The following is a 20,924-nucleotide window of genomic DNA, read 5'->3' on the forward strand; positions in this document are numbered from 1 at the left end:
AAAATGTAAATAATTTTTAAATAATTTCACATAGATTTTTTTCTATACTCCTACAGTTCATAATGACCAGAGGCTCTCCAGCTTTAAAAATGACCAAAAAGTCCATATGATTAGTTTGGTGAATTCTGAAGTCATACGATTTGTACAAAGAATAGACCAAAAGTTAATAAACTAAAGATTTTCAACTAAAGATCATATAGAACCTAAAATTTTTCATCACCAAATCTCTTATTATTTATGTTTATTTATTTTTTTGTTTGTTTGTTTTTTTTAAACAGGTTTGGAACAACATTTTTTTTTTTTTTTTTTTTTTTGAAATGTTATTTCAAGGGGCAGTGTGTAATCTCTATGCCTGCAAATGAAACAAACAAATTTTTGCTGTTTACAGAGCCAGAGACAAGTGTCATTTCTGAGGACATCCATTTCAGTGAGATCTGTCAGATAGTAGTGATATTTTATGCATGGTATACAAAAAAATACGCTTACAGCTGCTTTGAATGTTATTCAGTGTCATACCCACAGAAACATGCACACAGATTTAAACAGTAAAGATCAAGACAGTTTGGCAAATCGCATGGCTGAGATGAGGAGAGAAGCTAAAGAAATAGAAAGAGAAGTAGAAGGCTTTAGGGAGTCTTTGCATCAAGCCAAAACAAACCTTCTACTTCTCTGCGATTCTCATGGGCAAATGCCAATTCAATATCCATGTCCAAAAAACACCCCAGGCATCCCTGGCACACACAGAAAGCAAATCCCTTTTCCACTGGCATTCTTTAAGTGCACCATCCCCTTCTTTTTATCCTGTGGACAATACTGTTGATCAGAGCTTCACAGATGGCTTCTCTCTCCTTGCTCTGTAGAGCATTTAGGGCCACAGGCGAGCTCACATTAAAACTAACAGTCAGCAAGTCCTCTCTAATTACTCTTTCATTCACTCCAATATGCTCTTTATGTAGCCGGCTGACTGCATTAGCAACACGCGTGCGGTTAGTGCCCGCATGCTACGGAATTACGCAATAATAATTAATTCAATATTAATGGCAGCTGCTCTCCATTAGCTAGCACATAAGCATTGCCTATTCTCCTTCGCCCATTACTGATCCATTCCGCACTGTTGCCTTGTAACATGTCGTGAGGGGTTGGAATATGCCGAAGCTTCTGTTGGTGAGTTCGTTGTGCGCCTGTGTGCGCAATGTCTAGACATTAGATTTCCCGCTTGTTAAAGGATGCGCTGCGAAGTCAAATAGCTTCACTTAGACTCGGCCTGTAATATTACGGCAGTTTAGCTACTCTTGTAAAACAGCAGCTCGACAATTATCATTGTGGCTGAGCTTTATGAACTAAACTAGATTAGATGTTTTAAGTTTATTCTAAAATCTCTTCAAGGTCACTTTATCTTAACTACTTTAGCTTGACTACCAAAGTATGATTCATCATTGAAGAAATCAACTAGCTAGTGACAACTGTTTCCTGAAACTGTATTACTGTAACCATCAAATTCTTGAAAAATGTTGCTAATGATGAAACCTTCAACCGTAGTTGGCTAATAATGCTTTTGGGAAATGCACCCTGGAGCTAGAGAGAGAGAAATAACTGTTTGAAGGAGTATAATGGTGTATAAAATAGTGTTTTCTTTTACTGTTGGCTGGATAATTCACTATGATGGTTATCTTGGGAGTGAGGGTCAGAAAGAGTTGGTTTAAAGATGCTAATTAACTGCTGTATGAAGTGATTTAATGATTTCTGATATCAGATTTATTTTGTATACCTCATGAATGTTTGATCACAAACATCCTATCAAGAAGCATGATAGCATTAGCAAACAAACATACACACTGCTAATGGAGGAACTTGTTGACTGTTTCATTAGATAGAGCTAGAAATGCACTCATGCACCTGTATTTTACATTCCCTTAGTAAACATAGATTGCTGCTTAATATTTTTATAGACCATTCACTTGACTTTGATGTGAAAAAGATGCTGTATTGTTGGTTGTAGTTCCTGCTGTTGGTTGCTCTAAAGTTCATTGTTTCCTGCCCTACAAATTATAGTGCTTACATGATCACAAATGGAATCTATTGCCTATAAAAAATGCGTTCAAGATTAACTAATATCAATGCATAAATCGTAAACTTTTCTGCGATGCCAAAAATTTTACGGTTCAACATGGTTTTCCACACAGTCATTTTCTAATTATATCCCTGTGTATCTATGTGCAGAGGCAGATCATATGCAACAGGGAAATTGCTCATTGTTATGGTTAGCTTGTTTTCCATCTTGCATACACTCGACCACAGTATCTCACTGGGACGGATCACATGTGCTGAAAATGAATGACTTCTAGTTGCTGCTAGAATCTCTACTAGGTCATTAGCATAAACATGATTAATCTTTCTCTTACAAATACCATCTCTTTGTATCTCTCTCTCTCTCTAGGAGTTTACTTTCAAGAGAATAACACCATAGACACAGGCGAGGTGGATGTGGGCCGTAGAGCGGTGCAGGACGTCCCTCCAGGAACTTTTTGGCGTTCTCAGCTCTTTATTGACCAGCCACAGTCCCTGAAGTTCAACATCTCCGTTCAGAGAGGTGCCCTGGTTGGGGTCTACGGACGGAAAGGCCTGCCTCCCACACACACTCAGGTATCAGGCTGTTTGTTGTTGTTGTTGTTGTTGTTCTTAAGATGAATGTTCCACTTGAACTGAGAAATTGATATATTGGTTTATATGAGGGATATTAAACCATTACAGACTGAATTACTTGACTCCATGACACTTTATTCATAATGCTCATTGAGAACATTAACATTTTACATTATAAAATGCTTAGCAGCATTTTGTATAAAATGCATTCAGATAGTTAAAGGGTTAGTTCACCCAAAAAAAAAATTTCTGTCATCATGTACTCAACCTCATGTCGTTCCAAACCTGTAAGACCTTTGTTCATCTTCAGAACACAAATTAAGATATTTTTGATGAAATCCGAGAGGTTTTTTATCTCTCATAGAAAGCAACGAAATTTCCACATTCAAGGTCCAGAGAAGTAGTCAACTGTGTATGACAACAGCTCAAATTGTTAAATAAAGACGTTATTTTTGTTTTGTTTTTGCACATAAAAAGTATTCTCGTCACTTCATAACATTAAGGTTGAATCACTGTAGTCACGCTGACTATTTTAACCATGTCTTTACTACTTCTCTGGACATTGAATGTGGCAATTTTGTTGCTTTCTATGGGAGATGAAAAATCTCTCGGATTTCATCAAAAATATCTTAGATGGTGTTCCAATGGCGAACAAAGGTCTTGTGGGTTTGGAACGACATGAGGGTGAGTAATTAATGACAGAAATTTATTTTCTGGGTGAACCCTTTAAAAAATTTGTGCACCCAAAAATGAAAATAATGTCATTTATTACTCACCCTCATGTCTTTCTACAGCCGTAAGACCTTCGTTCGTCTTCTGAACACAAATTAAGATATTGTTGATGAAATCCAATTGCTCAGTGAGGCCTCTATTGAGAGCAAAGCCATTCAAACTCTCAAGGTCCATAAAGGTACTAAAAACATATTTGAATCAGTTCATGTGAGTTCAGTGGTTCTATCTTAATATTATAAAGCGACAAGAATACTTTTTGTGTTCTTCTCAACAATATCTACATGGGTCGATTTCAAAACACTGCTTCGGAGCTTTACGAATCGAATCAGTGAATCGGAGCGCCAAAGTCACGTGATTTCAGCAGTTTAGCCATTTGATAGGAGATCCGAATCACTGATTCGAAACAAAAGATTCATAAAGCTCAGAAGCTTCATGAAGCAGTGTTTTGAAATCGACCCATATAGATATTGTTGAAAAGTCGTTATTTTATTTTTTTTGGCACACAAAAAGTATTCTTGTCACTTTATAATATTAAGATAGAACCACTGAACTCACATGAACTGTTTCAAATATGTTTTTAGTACTTTTATGGACCTTGAGATTTTGAATGGCTTTGCTCTCAATAGAGGCCTCACTGAGCCATCGGATTTCATCAACAATATCTTAATTATGTTCGGAAGATGAACGAAGGTCTTACGGGTGTAGAACAACATGAGTGTGAGTAATAAATGACATTATTTTCATTTTTGTGTGAACTAACCCTTTAATACTTATTGCATTAGTTAGAAATGTCATGCAACATTTTCAAGAAAATTCTGCCTTTTATGTTTTCCACGGACCTCCTGCAGTATTTTCACTGACCCCCAGGGGTCTGCTGGGTTTAGATGATCTCTGTGGGTGCCAAATGACTTTTGAAAATAGCACCAAAGCATCTTTTGAAATGGCAGTAATTCCGAATCAAAAGAAATTGAGCAATCTTTTGTAGGATGCTGTTTTTCACATTGGTAATTCTCATAATTTCCATTTCATAATTACAGTTATAGTTCTCAGTGTAACCGCATGTAAGAAATACCACAACACCAGCTATTCCAATTACCTTCATCCTATTAGATGAGGCTCACAGACCTGCTACAAAGACAGCAAACTTTACTAAAAGGACTGTCATTTTTGTCACACTTTCAAACCTGACCTTCAAAGCTACACGGTAGAGCCAGACAATCCCCATCCAATTTCCATCTGCCTCGTCTCAATAATTCAAACTTGAAGCAATTCATACTTCTATGCATGTTTTGCCCGCTTTGATTAAAAACTGCGCTTGGCCTTCGCAAGCAAACCAATTATTTCTCCTTGTCCAGTTTCTTTCTTTTTGCCAAGCAACAACAGTGGCTGGGCTTCTTCAAGGGTATATCACAAAACCCGTAAATGCTTAATAGAGGTAATTGGCAGAGGAGGCCTCCACAATAAGAGTCAATAGCACTGACCCAGTACTTTAATTGCCACACATGAATCAATATGTTTCTTAAAGGTGGAATAAAGGATAGGTTGAAGTTCTATTGACAGATAAAGGCGTGGAGACTTCTGTTTTCCTCCACTAATCGAAATGTCCTTTCGTTTTGTCAGACGTTGTCTTATAATTTCTTGCTCACTTATTCTTCTCCTCTTCCTCTTGTGTCATTCTCCTACGAGTCTCTTAGGAAATAAATATCTTTTTTAATGCGCTGTAAATTGAGAAGAGCATGTTAAACTCATCAGAGGCCTTGACTCAAACTCTCTCTCTGTGTCGTGCAGCTTGTCGAAGAGACACGTAAAAACATTGTCATAAAGCGTTTCTGAAAAGTAGTGTCTTTTTAAAGATCTTCCCCAAAGCCTCACAAAGAGGATACCAGAGTGTAAGCACCCTCTTGATTCCAAACATGTTCATTAAATCGCTTACAATATATTTACAAACATCAATCTCTTGAAATGTGGAAGTGTTAGAGCCACATGCTGTTGTTACAAGTATCAAAACCAATTCTCTGACGTTTTATTTGATAAAACTGACCTACCAGTAACTAAGTCTGTGATTAAAATGGGATTTGATTCTGTGTGTCTGCTTTTGTGTACAGTATGACTTTGTGGAGCTGTTGGACGGCAGTCGCCTGATAGCTAAAGAGAAGCGAGGACTGGTGGAGGTGGAAGGAGCAGCCAGGAAGGCTCGTTCAGTTAATGTTCATGAGGCAGAGTTCATCCGCTTCCTGGACTCAGGCACCTGGCATCTCGCCTTTTACAATGACGGAAAGAACACTGAACAGGTCTCTTACAACACCATCATCATAGGTAAACCATGGCTATACACATATCATATTATGCTGTTTTTATAAATGTTTCTTTTTGTGTGTGTGTGCGCGTGCATACGTGTGTGTGTGTGTGTGTATTGTGACAAAATGAGAAATTTTTTTATGATTGTTAACTTATGAAAGGTCAGATTTTCTTGCCTCCATTGAAGCACATGTTGCTCTTGAAACATTCTCAAATGATTTTGAATCATCAGTTTTAACACAAACTTCATAATAACAGTTCTTCCCACTTGAGTGCTGTTGTCAGTAGAGCCAAATGTAGGCATGCAAAATACTAAGATGTTCTAACATTCATGTAAAATTTCAATTAAACTATTGTTCTGATAATATTATTTATATGAAAAACAATTGTAGGCTATTGTTAATGTTAATGTATATATGGGTCAGTGGTCATTTTGTCCAAAGACCTTAATAATAATAAAAAACAACATCCAAAGTATGTAAGGTAGTACAACTAGATCTCTTTTATTAAAAAGGTTTTAATTATATTTTGCTACATATAAAGGTATTTTAAAGATTGTGAAGTGTCAAAAGGTCATAAATGTCCAAAAGCCAATACAACCATTTAATTTGTGATAATATCTTAAAATGTAATAAATGTATATATTTTTTATTCTGGAATGATTTTATAACATTATAAATTGCAAAATGGTATTTAAATTATGTGTAGAAGTCATTGCTTTGTTATGAGAAAGAATGTCCAGAAAAATGAATTTCATTGATGTCATTCGGAGTAACCAATATAAAGGGACCATTTTGGATTAAGTCATGAGGTCAATTTCATGTGACAGGATGTGACATCAATCAGACACCTGGAAAGACCACATGGTCTTGAAGCAAAGTAACTAACTCTCTTTTAACTATTTGAAAAATTCATGTTTTCACTTTCTCATACGCATGTCCCGAAACATCAGGTCATTTGGTATAACCACTATAAACATGGAAAATGTTGTAATATTTTAAAAACTTGTACTAAATATAAAATGTTTGATTGTCATTTTGCTAGCTAGCTAGATATCAGCCTGTTAGCATTGTTTGAAAATATCGTCATTCGGTATAACCAAAAGTGTAATTCGGTAAAGCCAAAATTTTAGTTTAACCGAATGACTTTTTTGGTGACAAATTTTGTCCATTTTGTCAAAAATGACAAAAGCAGTCTTAATTGATTATAAAAACCACATAATCTCATTGTTAACACTTAATAAAACTTCAAAATGAATTGTACCCATAAACACAGTATACAATATACACTGCCATTCAAATGTTTAGAGAAAGACTAAAAACATGCTTTTATTGAATTGATCAAAAGTGACAGTAAAGACATTTATAATGATACAAAATAAATGCTGTTCTTTTGAAATCTCTATTCATCAAATCCTGAAATCTGGACTCCTAAAAAAAAAATGTATAATGGTTTCCACATAAATATTAAGCAGCAAAAACAGCATTTGTTTTCAGCATTGTTATCATTAAGAACCATTATAAAAATTTAGTGCCAAATCAGCAAATTAGAATGATTTCTGAAAGACCATGTGACACTGAAGACTGGAGTAGTGACAATTACGTTTTAAAATATATTAAAATTGTAAAATTGTAATGTTTCATAATTTTACTGTTTTTACTGTATTTTTGATCAAATAAATGCAGCCTTAGTTGAGACTAAGAGACTTCTTTCAAATTATGAAATCACATTAAAACAACTTTTTTAAGCCTAACTTTTGATAAGTAGTGTATTATACTTTTTCAGACTCTTTTTGGATATTTGTATGAACAGAGAGAGATAAAGGGAAGAGTGTTCACAGATGAGCGTGTATAATGACGGTCAGAGCCGTATCGATCTGTGCTTTAAGTGGATAGTGGGCGGCAGCTGATTCAAAGTGTTGCCTGGTGACCTGCAGGACCTTTCCTCTCTCTTTCTCTCTCTTTTTCTCACCTTCTCTTCCCCTTCCCTTTCCCCTCTTCTCTCACCTCCACCATGAACTCATAAAATAAGGCCTCAGCAAGAGTAATTTCCTTTCGAATTTGATCACAAAGACTAGAAGATGAAAAATGATCAGTGGGACTACAGCCAGCGTCCTCTTTTAAAAGCGGGTTGATTATGCTTCAATGAGTAAAAAGTTAACCTTTTGAAAATGAAAATTGATTATTTCTCTGTAGCGAGGTAATATGGTCCTGCAGTGGGGTTGTCTGAGAGCTCTGCTAAACGCTTCAGTGGTGTCATAACAGCGGGCTGGCGACAAGAGACCGGTGTAGTTCATTACCCTGTCAGAATTGACTTAGACACCAATGAGCTGCTTCTTTTAATGAAAGAATCGACAGGTGATGTCACAATCATTGACGTCACCTTGGCAACACACGAAGTGAGGGAGTCAAAAAAAGTGCGGTGGCGGTGTGGATTAAATCTGTGGCTGGCTATAACAGTTGTACATCTAGTAGTATGCTTGAATGATATCCTATTATACAACAGCTAGATCTCAAATCCAATTCTCAAATCTGATTGGCTGAGCAGCACTCCCAAGTGTGTTGGTATTACTGCCCAGCAGCCCTGAGAATTTTCACTGCTTATTTCCCTTTGCTGGTCTGTGTGTTCCAAACAAACTGGGCTCAGGGGACCGAGAGGGCCACAGAAAAGTTTGGAGAAACATTGTGTATAATAATGATGATAATAATAATGTTAAAATTGACCAAATTTGACATTCTTACTGTTTTATTCCTTAAAAAAATCTTAATATTAATCATGAGATAAATTGTTTTATTCTTTTAACAGCCATAGATTTAAATAAATGTATATATATATATATATATATATATATATATATATATATATATATATATATATATATATATATCACTCTTTCTGCAGGTTACATTGTTTCGGCAGTAGGTGACGACAAGTGACTCACTTTTAAGTGTGAGCCATTGAATCATTCACTTAAATGATTCATTCAAAAACACTGATTCACTCAGGAATTTGCGTTATTTGCCTTGGCAGAGCAAATCTAGGTTGCTAAATATCAACAATATTAACCTATTGTGATATTGCTGTTGTATCAAAGCAAAATGTAATACTGCTTTTAAGAAATAGCACGGATACAAGTCATTTTCGCCTTCTTTTTAGCATGGGTCCTTGTGTATTCATATAAATAAGTGTGTTTTTAGTATATAAATGCAGAGATGTAAACTTGAGCGTATACAAACTTGTGTATTACACGTCAGGTTTTGTTTGGCACCAGCTGCGGTTGTCATGAGGAAAGCGACTTATTAAACATGCTAAATAATGTCTTTATGAACATAAAAACTTTAGTTTTTGAGTTTTAGATTTAAGGTTAAATGATAGACAATTCTCATTATTTCAGTATAAAAACAAAAGTCAATGGAAAGTCCCCACTATGACAGAAAAACAAACGTGTGTGTATGTGTGTTTTGATGGCCATCCAGCAGTGTAAAGAAAGCTCCAAGCAGAGCGTTTGGCTGCTAATTGGTGGTAATAATGCTTTGATTGGTTCATTAAGGCAGAGTAAGCCTAGATGCAGGTTTTTGTTAATCACGCATCTGGCACTCCTTTAATTAAAGATGGGGGGGTCTGAATGTCTGCTAATTTCCACAGACTGTCTCCTCAATTAGTGCTTTTCTCACTCTCCTTTCCTTTCTAGCCCTCTTTCTTTCTGTGGCTCCCTCTCACACACTTTCTTTCTTCCCCCTAGATACCCTCACAGAGTGTCCACACAATTGCCATGGTAACGGAGACTGTCGCTCGGGAACGTGCCATTGTTTCCCAGGGTTCCTTGGGCCTGATTGCTCACGAGGTATGCTCTCTTACTCGCGTGCGCACACACACAGTCACACACGACTCTCCAGAGAAATAAACAACCAATGTCGCTATTCATAATTGGTTTCAGATTGTCATTTGTGCAAGTACGGCTGGCTAGCAGGCTTATGGTGGGACTCTATTCCCAAGCCTGAACGGCTTCTTATTACCAAGAGAAAGCAACAATTAGTTTTTTTTTTTCCATGGTCTTTTTACTGTATTATTTTGTTTATTTATTCAGTGGTATTGTTTTTTTGTTTTTTTCTCCTCATCTCGTCTGTTTGCTTCCTTTGTCAGTGTATCAGTCTGGTATAAAAATGTTTAAAGAAGATCCACAAAGAAATCGCTTGAAATGAAAACCTGTTGAATGTTAAAAATGTCTTTCTTGCCATTTTTTCCTGGTCTTTTAGCTTTTTTGCCCAATTTCTTTTTGTTTTTCTATTCAAAGCCGCTTGTCCGGTGCTGTGCAGTGGCAATGGGCAGTACTCCAGGGGACGCTGTCTTTGTTACAGTGGCTGGAAGGGGACAGAGTGTGACGTTCCTAGCAACCAGTGCATCGATATTCACTGCAGCGGACACGGAATCTGCATCATGGGCACCTGCGCCTGCAACACAGGCTATAAAGGAGACAACTGTGAAGAAGGTCAGGGATACAAATCAAACACCATCAAAAACTAATTTATTTTATGTCTCCTAAGAAACAATGTTTCAGACTTCACAGACAGACCCTCCATTGAATGGTCTGATGTTAGAAATCAGTTTATTTGTTTTGCAGAGTTCTGCAGAATTTTTCAGCTGTTTCTCTCCTTACAGACATCTTCAGCATCTCAAGTCTCAGTTCATAAGAGACCCATCAGAAACCATAATGGAAGCATTTATCTAACACTGCTATTTTCAGCGTTCTTGCCATTAAACCCCACTGCATTACACCATCAAAGATGTGCAAGATAATGCGTTATCAACGTGATCGCTGATTACCCATTGGTTCAAGGAGGGATTGATTTTTTTTTCCCCCTCTCGAAGTGTTTGAAAGCTCCGTCTCTGTGGACACGGACAGGCTTTTCACCAGACCTGATAAAAAGAGAGCGAATGAGAGAGACAGAAGGGCTTGTTTGAGTGTTTGAGAGAGAAAAAAATCTGTCCAGTTCATATCGCCTTTCAGCATCACTTTGCTTAATGAGGAGCCTAACGCCTTGTCTGTAGCCATCAAAGGGACTCTTCTGCCTGTGACCTTCTTTGATAATTTACTGTCCCTGCAATAATCATTACCCATGAGTTAATAGTTCAATATTCCAGAAACAATTGCCATTCTCCACTTCACAGAGCAAATAATTACATTGATGTCCCCGCTGATGTGCAGGTCCCTTACCCATCAGCCTCATGAGTGGGGAAAATGCTGAATTACAATTGATTTTTCTTAATTACCAAAATTAGCTTTGTGCATAGTGTTTATGTTACCGTGACTCGGCACGCAGCATGAACTGAGTGTGCTGTGTTTGTTTCTTCTTTTTTTTTTCCTGTAAGCCAGAAAGATTTCATTCCTGCAGCTCGATTGTAATGATTTGGCACGAACAACAAAACCGACTAATGCAATTTATTGAGGGAACTTTATTTTCTGGTCATGAATTGGCCTGTTGTCAATCAATGGCATGATTAAGCCCCATCAACTACCACACAATCAGAGGAATTAAAGGTTACTGCACCTCAGCTCTCTCCCAAGGGCTATTAAACATAAAACACATGCACACAAACTAACATACACACCTGCACAGTAGCCCCTAATGGCTTTTGAAAAGCAATGCGTAGCACTGTCCCACTCTGTGAATTCAGCCCCTAAAAATTGCTTTCCCATCTGTAGCAGTGGATTTCTCCCAATGAGATCTCTAGCACATTCTTTGAGAGCACATTGAGCGGCACATAGATCATGCTTTGCTACATGTACTGTCTGAATCTGCTTATAATGTGCGTGCACTGGAACAAGGGGATTTTTGAAAGCCATATAATGTGAAGCTTATGCTATGCACACTTTGACAGTTAGCAAATGATGGATTCCATTGAGATGAGAGAATATTAAAGAGAGTGTATTACTGTAAAAAACACCACATATTTTTCCTATTAACTTTCTATTGCACAACGTTCCCTTAGGTTAACAAACCTATTTTATTTTCTTTGCAAGCACACGATGCAGAGATGTTGAATAAACAGAATACATCTTGTCAGTCATTTTTAGTTTGTTTGTTTTTAACCATTTTTTAAAATTATTTAGGAAGTTTTTTTTTCCTAATCCATTATTAAAGTAACTGTCTATGTAGTAATAAAATGTATTAACATTTTACAAAATTGTACTATCCGTTCACTTTTTAGTAAAAAAAAAAAAACATGTTAAAAGTATTAGCATTAGTATTAACATTTTAAGTAAAAATTAACTTTTTAGACTTTAATGTAGCAGACATCAGCAGTTTTTATTTCTTTTCATTATCACAGTGTTGTCTCTGTGCAAAATTATCTGAAAAGGCCCCTCACTCAAAAAAAAATAATTGTTGGATTTACTTAAAAAAGCAGTGTCAAGTGGTTCCACACGACTATATTGAGTAATTTGTACAAATAACAGTTTAGTTGTATGAACAAAAGAAATTCAAGTAACACTGACATTTCTTTGACTAAATATAAATCATTTGAATTTGTCACTGTTACATAATATTTATATGTATTTTACTTAATAATGTTATGTTTACTTAATACGCACAGTTTACTTAATAATGTTATGTTTATTATATAAGGTGAACACATTCATTGACTTAATTTACCTTATTTACCTAATTAACCATGCACTCAAAAGGCGCTCAAAAATTCTCAACTAATTGAGAGCAGGAATTCCATCCTAAACATGCGTATATGAGGCTCAGAGCCTAAACACAGGCGCTACTCTTCTGCATAATGGTAACCACAAAATTCAGAAACATTAGAGAAACTCCTCTAAATGTCCAACATAACTGAACATTAAACACTAACATAAACTTACAACATCTTTCCCTTTACTGAAAAACACATAAAATGTAATCCCTAAATGTACTCTCCTAATGCAGTCCCTTGCGAAGCATGCTGAGAACTACGGATCCACTGCTCAGTTAATTTGTGAGTTTCACTCAGCAATGTTAAGTTTACGGGACAAACACTTATTAAGTAAAGCTGACAATACTCATTAAGTTCATGTAATTACATGTAAGTAATGTGAACAAGGATGGTTTAAGTGCTAACTACAGTGAAAGTTTTTTGAGTGCTCCCTTCATTGCTTTATTTTAATAATGAAGTCTTTATGCAAGAAAATTGAATAAAATATGTTTGTTTTTTTTGTTTTTTTAAAAAGCTTTCATTATGCCCTGCAATGGAGGGTTAAAAACAACATGGTCAACATACATGGTCTTGCTAACCTGCTAACTAACAGTTTTTGCTTTCTTTTCACACACAGTGGACTGCCTGGACCCCTCCTGTTCATCTCATGGCATGTGTATTCACGGAGAGTGCCACTGCAACCCAGGCTGGGGCGGCAACAGCTGCGAGATCCTGAAGACTATGTGCCCAGACCAGTGCTCGGGACACGGAACCTACCAGGCGGAGAGCGGCACCTGCACCTGTGACGCCAACTGGACTGGACCCGACTGCTCCATCGGTACCCTTTATGCACTCACGCACCCACCTCCTCAATATGTCGGTCTTCCCGTTTTATTATTTTATCTCGCTTTATTTGATACATTGAATGGCTGCTTATTGTTGTTAAAGGCATTAACAGGCTGTTATTTGAAATTTTCTGTCCTCCCCACTGTTTAATCTGTCAGCAGACCTTCTCAAAGGCACGTTTGAGTCAACCTTAAATACACTATCATTATGAAATATCTTTCAGTCCATCAAAAGCTCCGCCACAGCTGGTGCGGTATGTGTGTGCACGTCTTGTGTTTGTGCGAGTGACGATACTGATCTCTGTAATAAGAGCAGTATTGGACTCCTGCTGTTTTAGGACTCACCCATGGTCGGCCTTTTAGTTATACAATGCTATTTTCCCAGCAGCAATCTGTGTCTAATGAAAATACTATTTCACCCTAGAGCCCCACACAGCAATCTCTCACTCACTTTTTCTCTCACTCCCTTTCTTTCTCACCCCATTTCGATCGAGGAAGATCCACCTGATGTCTTTGTAAACCACCACTTCCCTCCCTTCCATTAATTAGCTGTACATCTTCAATTAGTGCAGCACTAATGAATGAGGCCTGCATGCTCCCCCTCTGTCACGTTGACGGCTGCAGTGCTGTGGTAAATGCAGATAAACGCCTCTTGCGTGGGGACAGGTTTTGTTCGAAAAGTGTTTATAAAATTAGTATTGCCCCTTTTGTCTTAGATAATGATAGAGTGAGAAAAATTCAATTCAGAGGGCGAGAGGAGGGCATGTGTCAACAGAAGTGTCACACATGTGCCCCCTTAGATTTTTTTTTTTTTTTTTTTGTCAAATATTATTTTGGAAAGTGCATCTTGGAAAGTTAAGTTGTGCAGCTGTTTTTCTAGAATGCTGTGGCAGAAATCACATATTTTCTTTTTAATTCAAAAAGAATTACAAATAATTGTTCATTTTAATTCAAATTATATATTAGTTATCATTAGTATTATTATTATTATTGTCACTTTAAAAAAAATTAGAACATACACTGTATACAAACACATTTATAAAACATTTTTCTCTCAAAAAGAAATTGGAAAAAATGTCATGGGTAACACTACAATAGGATACTTATTTTTAATGCAATGGTTAATATGAAATAACAACAACACTTAAGTAAGACATTAGTTAGTCATAGACATTGTCAGTCTTGCTGTTTCTACATGCGCATCTTTTAACATTTTGACTTGTGAATAAATAAAGGTATAATTTACATTTGGTTCAAGTGTTATTAGCAAACATTAACATTTCAAGCTATAATTTAAGTTATAAATAATTAAGAAGATAATGTATTATGAACTAGCATAAATTAACAACCAACACGAGTATATTTATAAATGTACATTAGCCTGTATCAGTACATGCTGTAAAAATATGAATTGTTAGTTTAATGAAATTAATTGAACTAATGTTAATGAAGTGAAAGTGCTGCCAAATCATGATATTAATTCCGTTTGCTGTTTTGCTTTTTTTACTCTATTGATTTTTCTAATTTATAAGTTTAACGTTGGGAAACAATGTAAAAACTAAGCCTTCTTACAATTATATAAATAACTAAGTCACCAAGTGAGCCAGGAATGTGGCTCAACCTCAACCTGTGCGTAACGTCCCGTGTAACAGGGAGACATTCAGGCACTCAGTCCACAAACTCTGGCAGCAACTCTTGCAACGACAGTAATCCAGATTGATATAGTGCAGTTGCAGGAGGCTTACGGCTCGAGCCGTCAGTTTTCCAGAAGTACTTCCCAGCAGCTGCTCTCCATCTGTCTGTGTGAACTTAGTCCTCGTGCACAGCCTTTCTCTCTTTCAATCACGCTCCCGCTCTAAGGAAACCGAGGTGAACTTCAGCAGAGTCTTGTCTGATGAAGGATAAAACACACAGGCGCCCACACATGCACGCTGAAGGGGTGCGTCACTCCTGCCCACCTGCAGGAGGCATAATAACAGCACGCAGCAGGGAAGCCAACCACAAACTGGCACTCACCTGACCCAAGGACTGATGGGAAATTCTCTCCACATTTCTTCACTTCTGTTTCCTTGTCTCAATACACTTTCACCAGCTCTGGCTGAGTGTCATGTCATGGTTTCACACCTTGTCAGGAAGCGCCGGAGAAAGAGTCAGAAAGGAGGTTGAAGAAAGGAGTTTAACAATACCCCTTCCTATGATTTGTCTTTATCATGAAATGTCTTTCTGGTGCTTTGTTTCTTCCATGACAGGGTGTGTCAGACTGCGAGGCTCTGGTGGAATGGTGTGTGGGCTGTTAAACTACAGCCTGCTTTGCACCAGTCTGTCTTCATCTACTATTCTGCCAAACCCACACACGTCTACTTGCGCACGTACACAAACTCATAAACTGAATCCAAATCGCTATCAGACACTTTTCGCAGGATATCGTTCAAAACGCACCCAATTTTCCCTCGTCAGCTTTTGTTGCCAGTTGCATTTACGTCCGGGTATGATAAACGTGAAACTAGTTTCTATTGACAACAAGTTTGCTATGGAAGCTTTTGTCAATTCAGAATCATTTCCTGTAAACATGCCAAAGAAAATTTGTGAAAAGTAACAAACCTGCGAAGAGAAATGCTAATAAAATGCATCCGTGATAGCTTCGATCTCAAAAGCCATTCAGACGCACTCCTGATGTTTGGCAGACCGTAGAGTGTGTATAAATTGATTTATTTTGGCTTGATGTGTTTGCTTCAATCTATGTGGGAGGCCTGTCTTCTGGGTCCGGGTGGAAAGTTCAGAGTGTCAGTTCACATCCGTGTCCGCACGCTCTGATGTCTCCTTCCCTTCCCCCAATCACACACCTTTAGCCAGCACCCCACCGCCTACGTCTCTATGAGGAGCGCACATACACCAGTGGGTCAGACAAGGTTGAGATATGTCATTGTTACAGGGTGTTGATTAAGGTGGGGCGGGCAGTCTCCCCTCCGCCACACAGCTCGCTAGACACAGCAGGGTTCTGCAGTTATCTATTTCCTGTCATAAGTTTTTCACACTTGAAGTCAATAACTTAGACTTGACTGATCTCAGGAATGTAACCTCTGCTCTTGTTGTTTTGAGTAGAGGAGACCTGCGCTTGAAATGTGCTACCACGCTGTAGAACACATGACCTTTATAGTCCTTGCCTGTGCTGCAGCCCAGACCAAAAAGTGTTTTTAATTTTTTCGCCTTTGTTTGTGTTTGCAGAGGTGTGTGCAGTGGACTGTGGCTCTCACGGTGTGTGTATAGGAGGAAGCTGTCGCTGCGAGGAGGGTTGGACTGGTTCGGTATGCGATCTGAAAGCGTGTCACCCACGCTGCACTGAGCACGGAACCTGCAAGGATGGCAAATGTGAATGTCACCAGGGCTGGACTGGAGAACATTGCACCGTCGGTAAGATAAACAATCATCAGTATGTCAGTATTTACACTACATGGCCAAAAGAACATGAATACCCTGTTTTTAACAGGTTTGGTTTTCAGGGGCCTTTTCTGTACCAGAATGAGTGTTCCTGTGTATAAAGCTAATTCAATAAAGTTACCATTATGTCTGGTATGGAAGAACTTGACTAGCCTGCATAAAGCCCAGACTTGAACTTCACCGAACACCTTTGGGATGAATTTGGGAGGCCCTGTTACCCAGCATCAGCATCTGGCCTTACAGATTTCTCTTGCGTCTGAATGGGAGCAAATCCCACAGCCATATTCTAACATCTTAGTGGAAAGGCTTCTCGGACGAATTGAAGAAATGTAAGGATAAACTACATTTGTTATGCCACCAAACACATATGGGTGGTGTTTTAGTGTCCACATACTTTTTTGCCATATAGTGTATTTGCATAATGTGTACAAAGTCTCGTTATTTCCAGCTGGTGTTGATGCTTTTGTATCGAAGCTATTTGCTATTTGTTACGAAGGTTTACCTCACATCTTTGAACTTGTTTTGATTGCATATTCCCTTTGTTTTTCTTCTTTTCCTCCACCTGCTTTGGCTCTTCCACCTCAACAGGAAGAGGACTATGAGTGTTTGTTCTGTTTTGTACCTTCCCCCTGACCTTTGCTTGCTATCAAAGGGTTGACATTTTCATTGCAGTTGATGCAGACTTCCACATGGGAGCACCTATTCTGAAAATCATGGGGCTAAACGACAGCAATTTCTCTTTACACAAGCACTAAACTCTGTTCATTATTTAAATATCAAAGAAAAAACAGTCATACCAAGTTGGATAGCATGGTTTCAGCTGCTTTAATCTGGTCAATGCTAGTTAGTTCATGTCATCAATTAGGCTACCTATGACATTAAGGTCAAAAAGCCCAAATAAAACATAAAATGTTATTTCAAAAAAATAAATATGTATTTTTAAATTAAATTTTACATGTTAGATAAAGTCCCTATGTTCTTGTCTCTTGTCTCTCAAACTCAAAGTCTACATGTTGCTTAACCGACAGTCTCTAAATCTGTTCATTCGTTGTTAGCGTGTTGGCTACATTCTCCACCAGCTCAACTCTCAGCAGGGTACGTCAGCTGCTCCATTACTCAACACGAGCGATCGAGGTACGCGGCCTCGTTAGCAAGCAGGCCTGTTTCGCTGGGCAGCTTTATGCGAATCTGGCCAGCATTTTGCTATTCGTCTTCCAAATTAGCACGGTTAGCACGTAATTCTGTCCTGCTCTTCTGTTCGAGCCAGCCACCCACACACCACACTCTCACCCCAACTCCAAACTTTACTGAACAGAAATGCTTGCTGAGTTTGATCACTTAATGACCTTGTTGCTCTAAGTTTAAACATTATGAATGGCTGTAAGACTGTAGGAGACCATATTTTAAAATATATGTCAGTGGCTTGAATGGATTGGTCAATTTGACCGTTTCATTTAAGCTGAAGTGTGAAATTTCTGTGCTGCGAGCATCACCATATGAAATTGCAAACATAATGACATAAAAACAACAAAAACATGTTTTCTGAATACTCACCCTGCTTGTTGTTGGTCAGCTGAAGAAATTGTCCAGGCCATTGGTTGAGCCATTGCTGCTGTATTAGGCTGGTCTGGATGCTTTAACAAAAAGAGCAATGTGTTGAGACTTTCAGAGAAATTCACTCAAAAATGGCTTACTTAAAGTTGCCCCTGAATGAAGAAAGTATTTAACATTGAATAAAAATGTAAACGCTTTAAGTTTAAAGTGTTTAGGCAGTATGATGCATTTATATGCAAAATATTTTACAGGTTGTGTTTACTTTGTGTGTGGCCTTCCAGAGTTTTGAATATGATTGAATATATCTCTTTAGGCCAAGGTTGATACTTCGTCTCTCTTTGCTGAGTGCATGCATTGTGCGTGTGTGTGTGTGTGTGTGTGTGTGAGAGAGAGAGCACGAGAGGGAGCTAAAAGAATTATGGTACCTCATACATCATATGTGTCAGACTGAGATAAGGGGCCTCTTGGTTCCACGTTGGGGTGTGTGTTTGTGTATGTGTGACTTGTGTGTTTGTGTGTGTGACCTTCCCTGTCCCTCTACACCCACTCACTCTCATTAGACCTCTTCACAGTGAGTCCACACACACATTCCTGCATTACAACATACTTGCATCATGATTCTTTCAGACAGACACTTCAGTCACAGGTACTGTAAGACAGCTCTCACACTGACCAGCAGCATCCACGCATTTTTAGTATGTATTTTATTGTTATAACATGAAGTCTTTCACAAAAATGTCAAATTTAAGGGTCGTTTAAATGTACACACTACATGGCGATAGTAGCCTCAATTCATTTTTGTCAAAATATGATACAAAATATGATATTTTATCTGAGCTATATGGGCATTTTTTTAAAAATCTGATTTGGGCCACTTTCATTGTTCTAGATCCTGGACAGTTTAAACTGATTCAAGAAAACTGATAAAATTCAATTTTATTTTTTTTTTACTGAAGTATAAATTTATTGACATATCTGTTTTAACACTCTTATCCACGCAAGATGCAAGACAAGAAAGGATCGCAAATCTAGTGTATTGACACGTATTTTTTAGGAAACTTAATGCCCATATAAAAAGCTCATTTAAACTGTAACATTCACAATGTTACTTAATATTATATATCTTCAGCAAAATCTAGAGTATTTGATATATCATCAAGCCCTAACCTTAATTGAGCATTATGGTCTGTAATGTGAACTTATCCAGACAGTACAGCAGATTTTTAAAAGAGGCGACTGTTTGATTTAGCTTAGTGTGACACAGATCTGTTTATTCATTTGGAAATGATTGGGGAGCTTCATGAGAGGGGGAGAAGGAGAGTAGGAGCATGAAATATTTCTCACGACACCCAAAACACACTTGCTGCCAACTGCACTTTCTCTTGTCGAAGGCTGCGATGCTCTTTTTAGATAACTGGTTATTTCAGGAGTTGTTGAGAGCTCATAGCATACTCAAATTAGTGGGCTGAGGAACATTTAGTACTTTTTGCGTACGTTATCACTATTTACTTGTGGCAATTAGCAAAATGTTGTGAGACAGAAGGTATAAGTCCACTTGTAGACCACCAGTAATCATAACACAAACTGGCATCTACAGGAGTGGAAGTCCATGTTTTATATAACAGAGCCAGTTTTTCAAATTTAAAAAAAAAAAAAAAAAAAAAAAAAAAAAAAGGTATTGGAATGTAATCTTGACTAACAGTTTTGTACATGTCTGTTTTCCTCTATTCACTGCACTGAAAATATAGTAACTGAGTGAACTGACTTATCTCAAAAGGACTTTGGAGTAACTTAGTGAGCTGCACTCAGTATATAAAAGCATGTTTGTAAGATGCATCATCTCTATATCCACTAAGCTTAAGCATTCATTTTAGTAACAAGTTTAGGAATATGATTAATCACAATGCTGGCATGTTGTATTATGTGAATAAATGGTGCATATTCTGGAACACGAACATACTCATGTGAGCCCATTTTAGGCGATTTTATTGGTAATAGCTCTTTAAAGACTCGTTATGACTAAAGAAAAGAGTCATAAAGAGTCCTTTTTTTTTTTTTTTTTTTTTTTTTGTGAAGTGTGGCTTGTCAAAAGCTTCCACTGCCAGACATTTAAGATTTTTTTATTAAGACTTGTATGCTTCATTAGGCCTTGGGCCCTTCCAGATCATTCATCAGAAGCACAACTCTTACTGTGAGAAAGCCATGGATTACAGCAAGCTGTGCACACACATCAGTCAACCCTGCAGGAGCCCCTCTGTATGTGTGTGTGCATACAGAAATGTACCCACACACAAAAAAAAATGCATCCAAAATGATCTTGTCAAACTTCCATACTGTAAAAGTGCACAAATTGAACCGTGGTGTGAAGAATCCTATCAAAATCCTTATTGGAGCAGATCGGTTCCCTCGGCAGCCATTTTAGTAAGCCCCCCAGGCAGCTATTTTGTAGTCATGCAAGTTGAATGAGGAAAGACCGAAATCTCCAAACTGCTTTGCAAGGTTAGGTTTCAATAACATGTCAAATCACAAATAAAATCTGACAACCATGGTATCACAAATTTTACTTCTATAACTCAAATCTGGCTACAAAAATATATTTTTTTAGGTTTGTCCAGCTGATAGACAGTCACAACTTAGAGCAGAAATTTCTTGGACATTGATTTTTTCATTTAAAGGCAGGACTTTTTTTTCCCAACATCTGCCATATTGAGCCTTGTGATATATCACATTTATTTC

General features: G+C 37.6%; 1 protein-coding gene across 1 annotated transcript in view; it reads left to right on the forward strand.

Annotated features, from left to right (window-relative positions):
* tenm3 (teneurin transmembrane protein 3) overlaps nucleotides 1-20,924 on the forward strand; it is a 294,739-nt gene that overhangs the window by 214,450 nt on the left and 59,365 nt on the right. The window contains 6 exon segments of the mRNA XM_048196721.1: nucleotides 2,438-2,643; nucleotides 5,481-5,691; nucleotides 9,416-9,517; nucleotides 9,968-10,162; nucleotides 12,989-13,189; nucleotides 16,422-16,607. Coding sequence (XP_048052678.1) covers nucleotides 2,438-2,643; nucleotides 5,481-5,691; nucleotides 9,416-9,517; nucleotides 9,968-10,162; nucleotides 12,989-13,189; nucleotides 16,422-16,607 — 1,101 coding nt within the window.

This window comes from Megalobrama amblycephala, linkage group LG7 (genome assembly GCF_018812025.1).
Source record: "Megalobrama amblycephala isolate DHTTF-2021 linkage group LG7, ASM1881202v1, whole genome shotgun sequence".
Taxonomy (NCBI): domain Eukaryota; kingdom Metazoa; phylum Chordata; class Actinopteri; order Cypriniformes; family Xenocyprididae; genus Megalobrama; species Megalobrama amblycephala.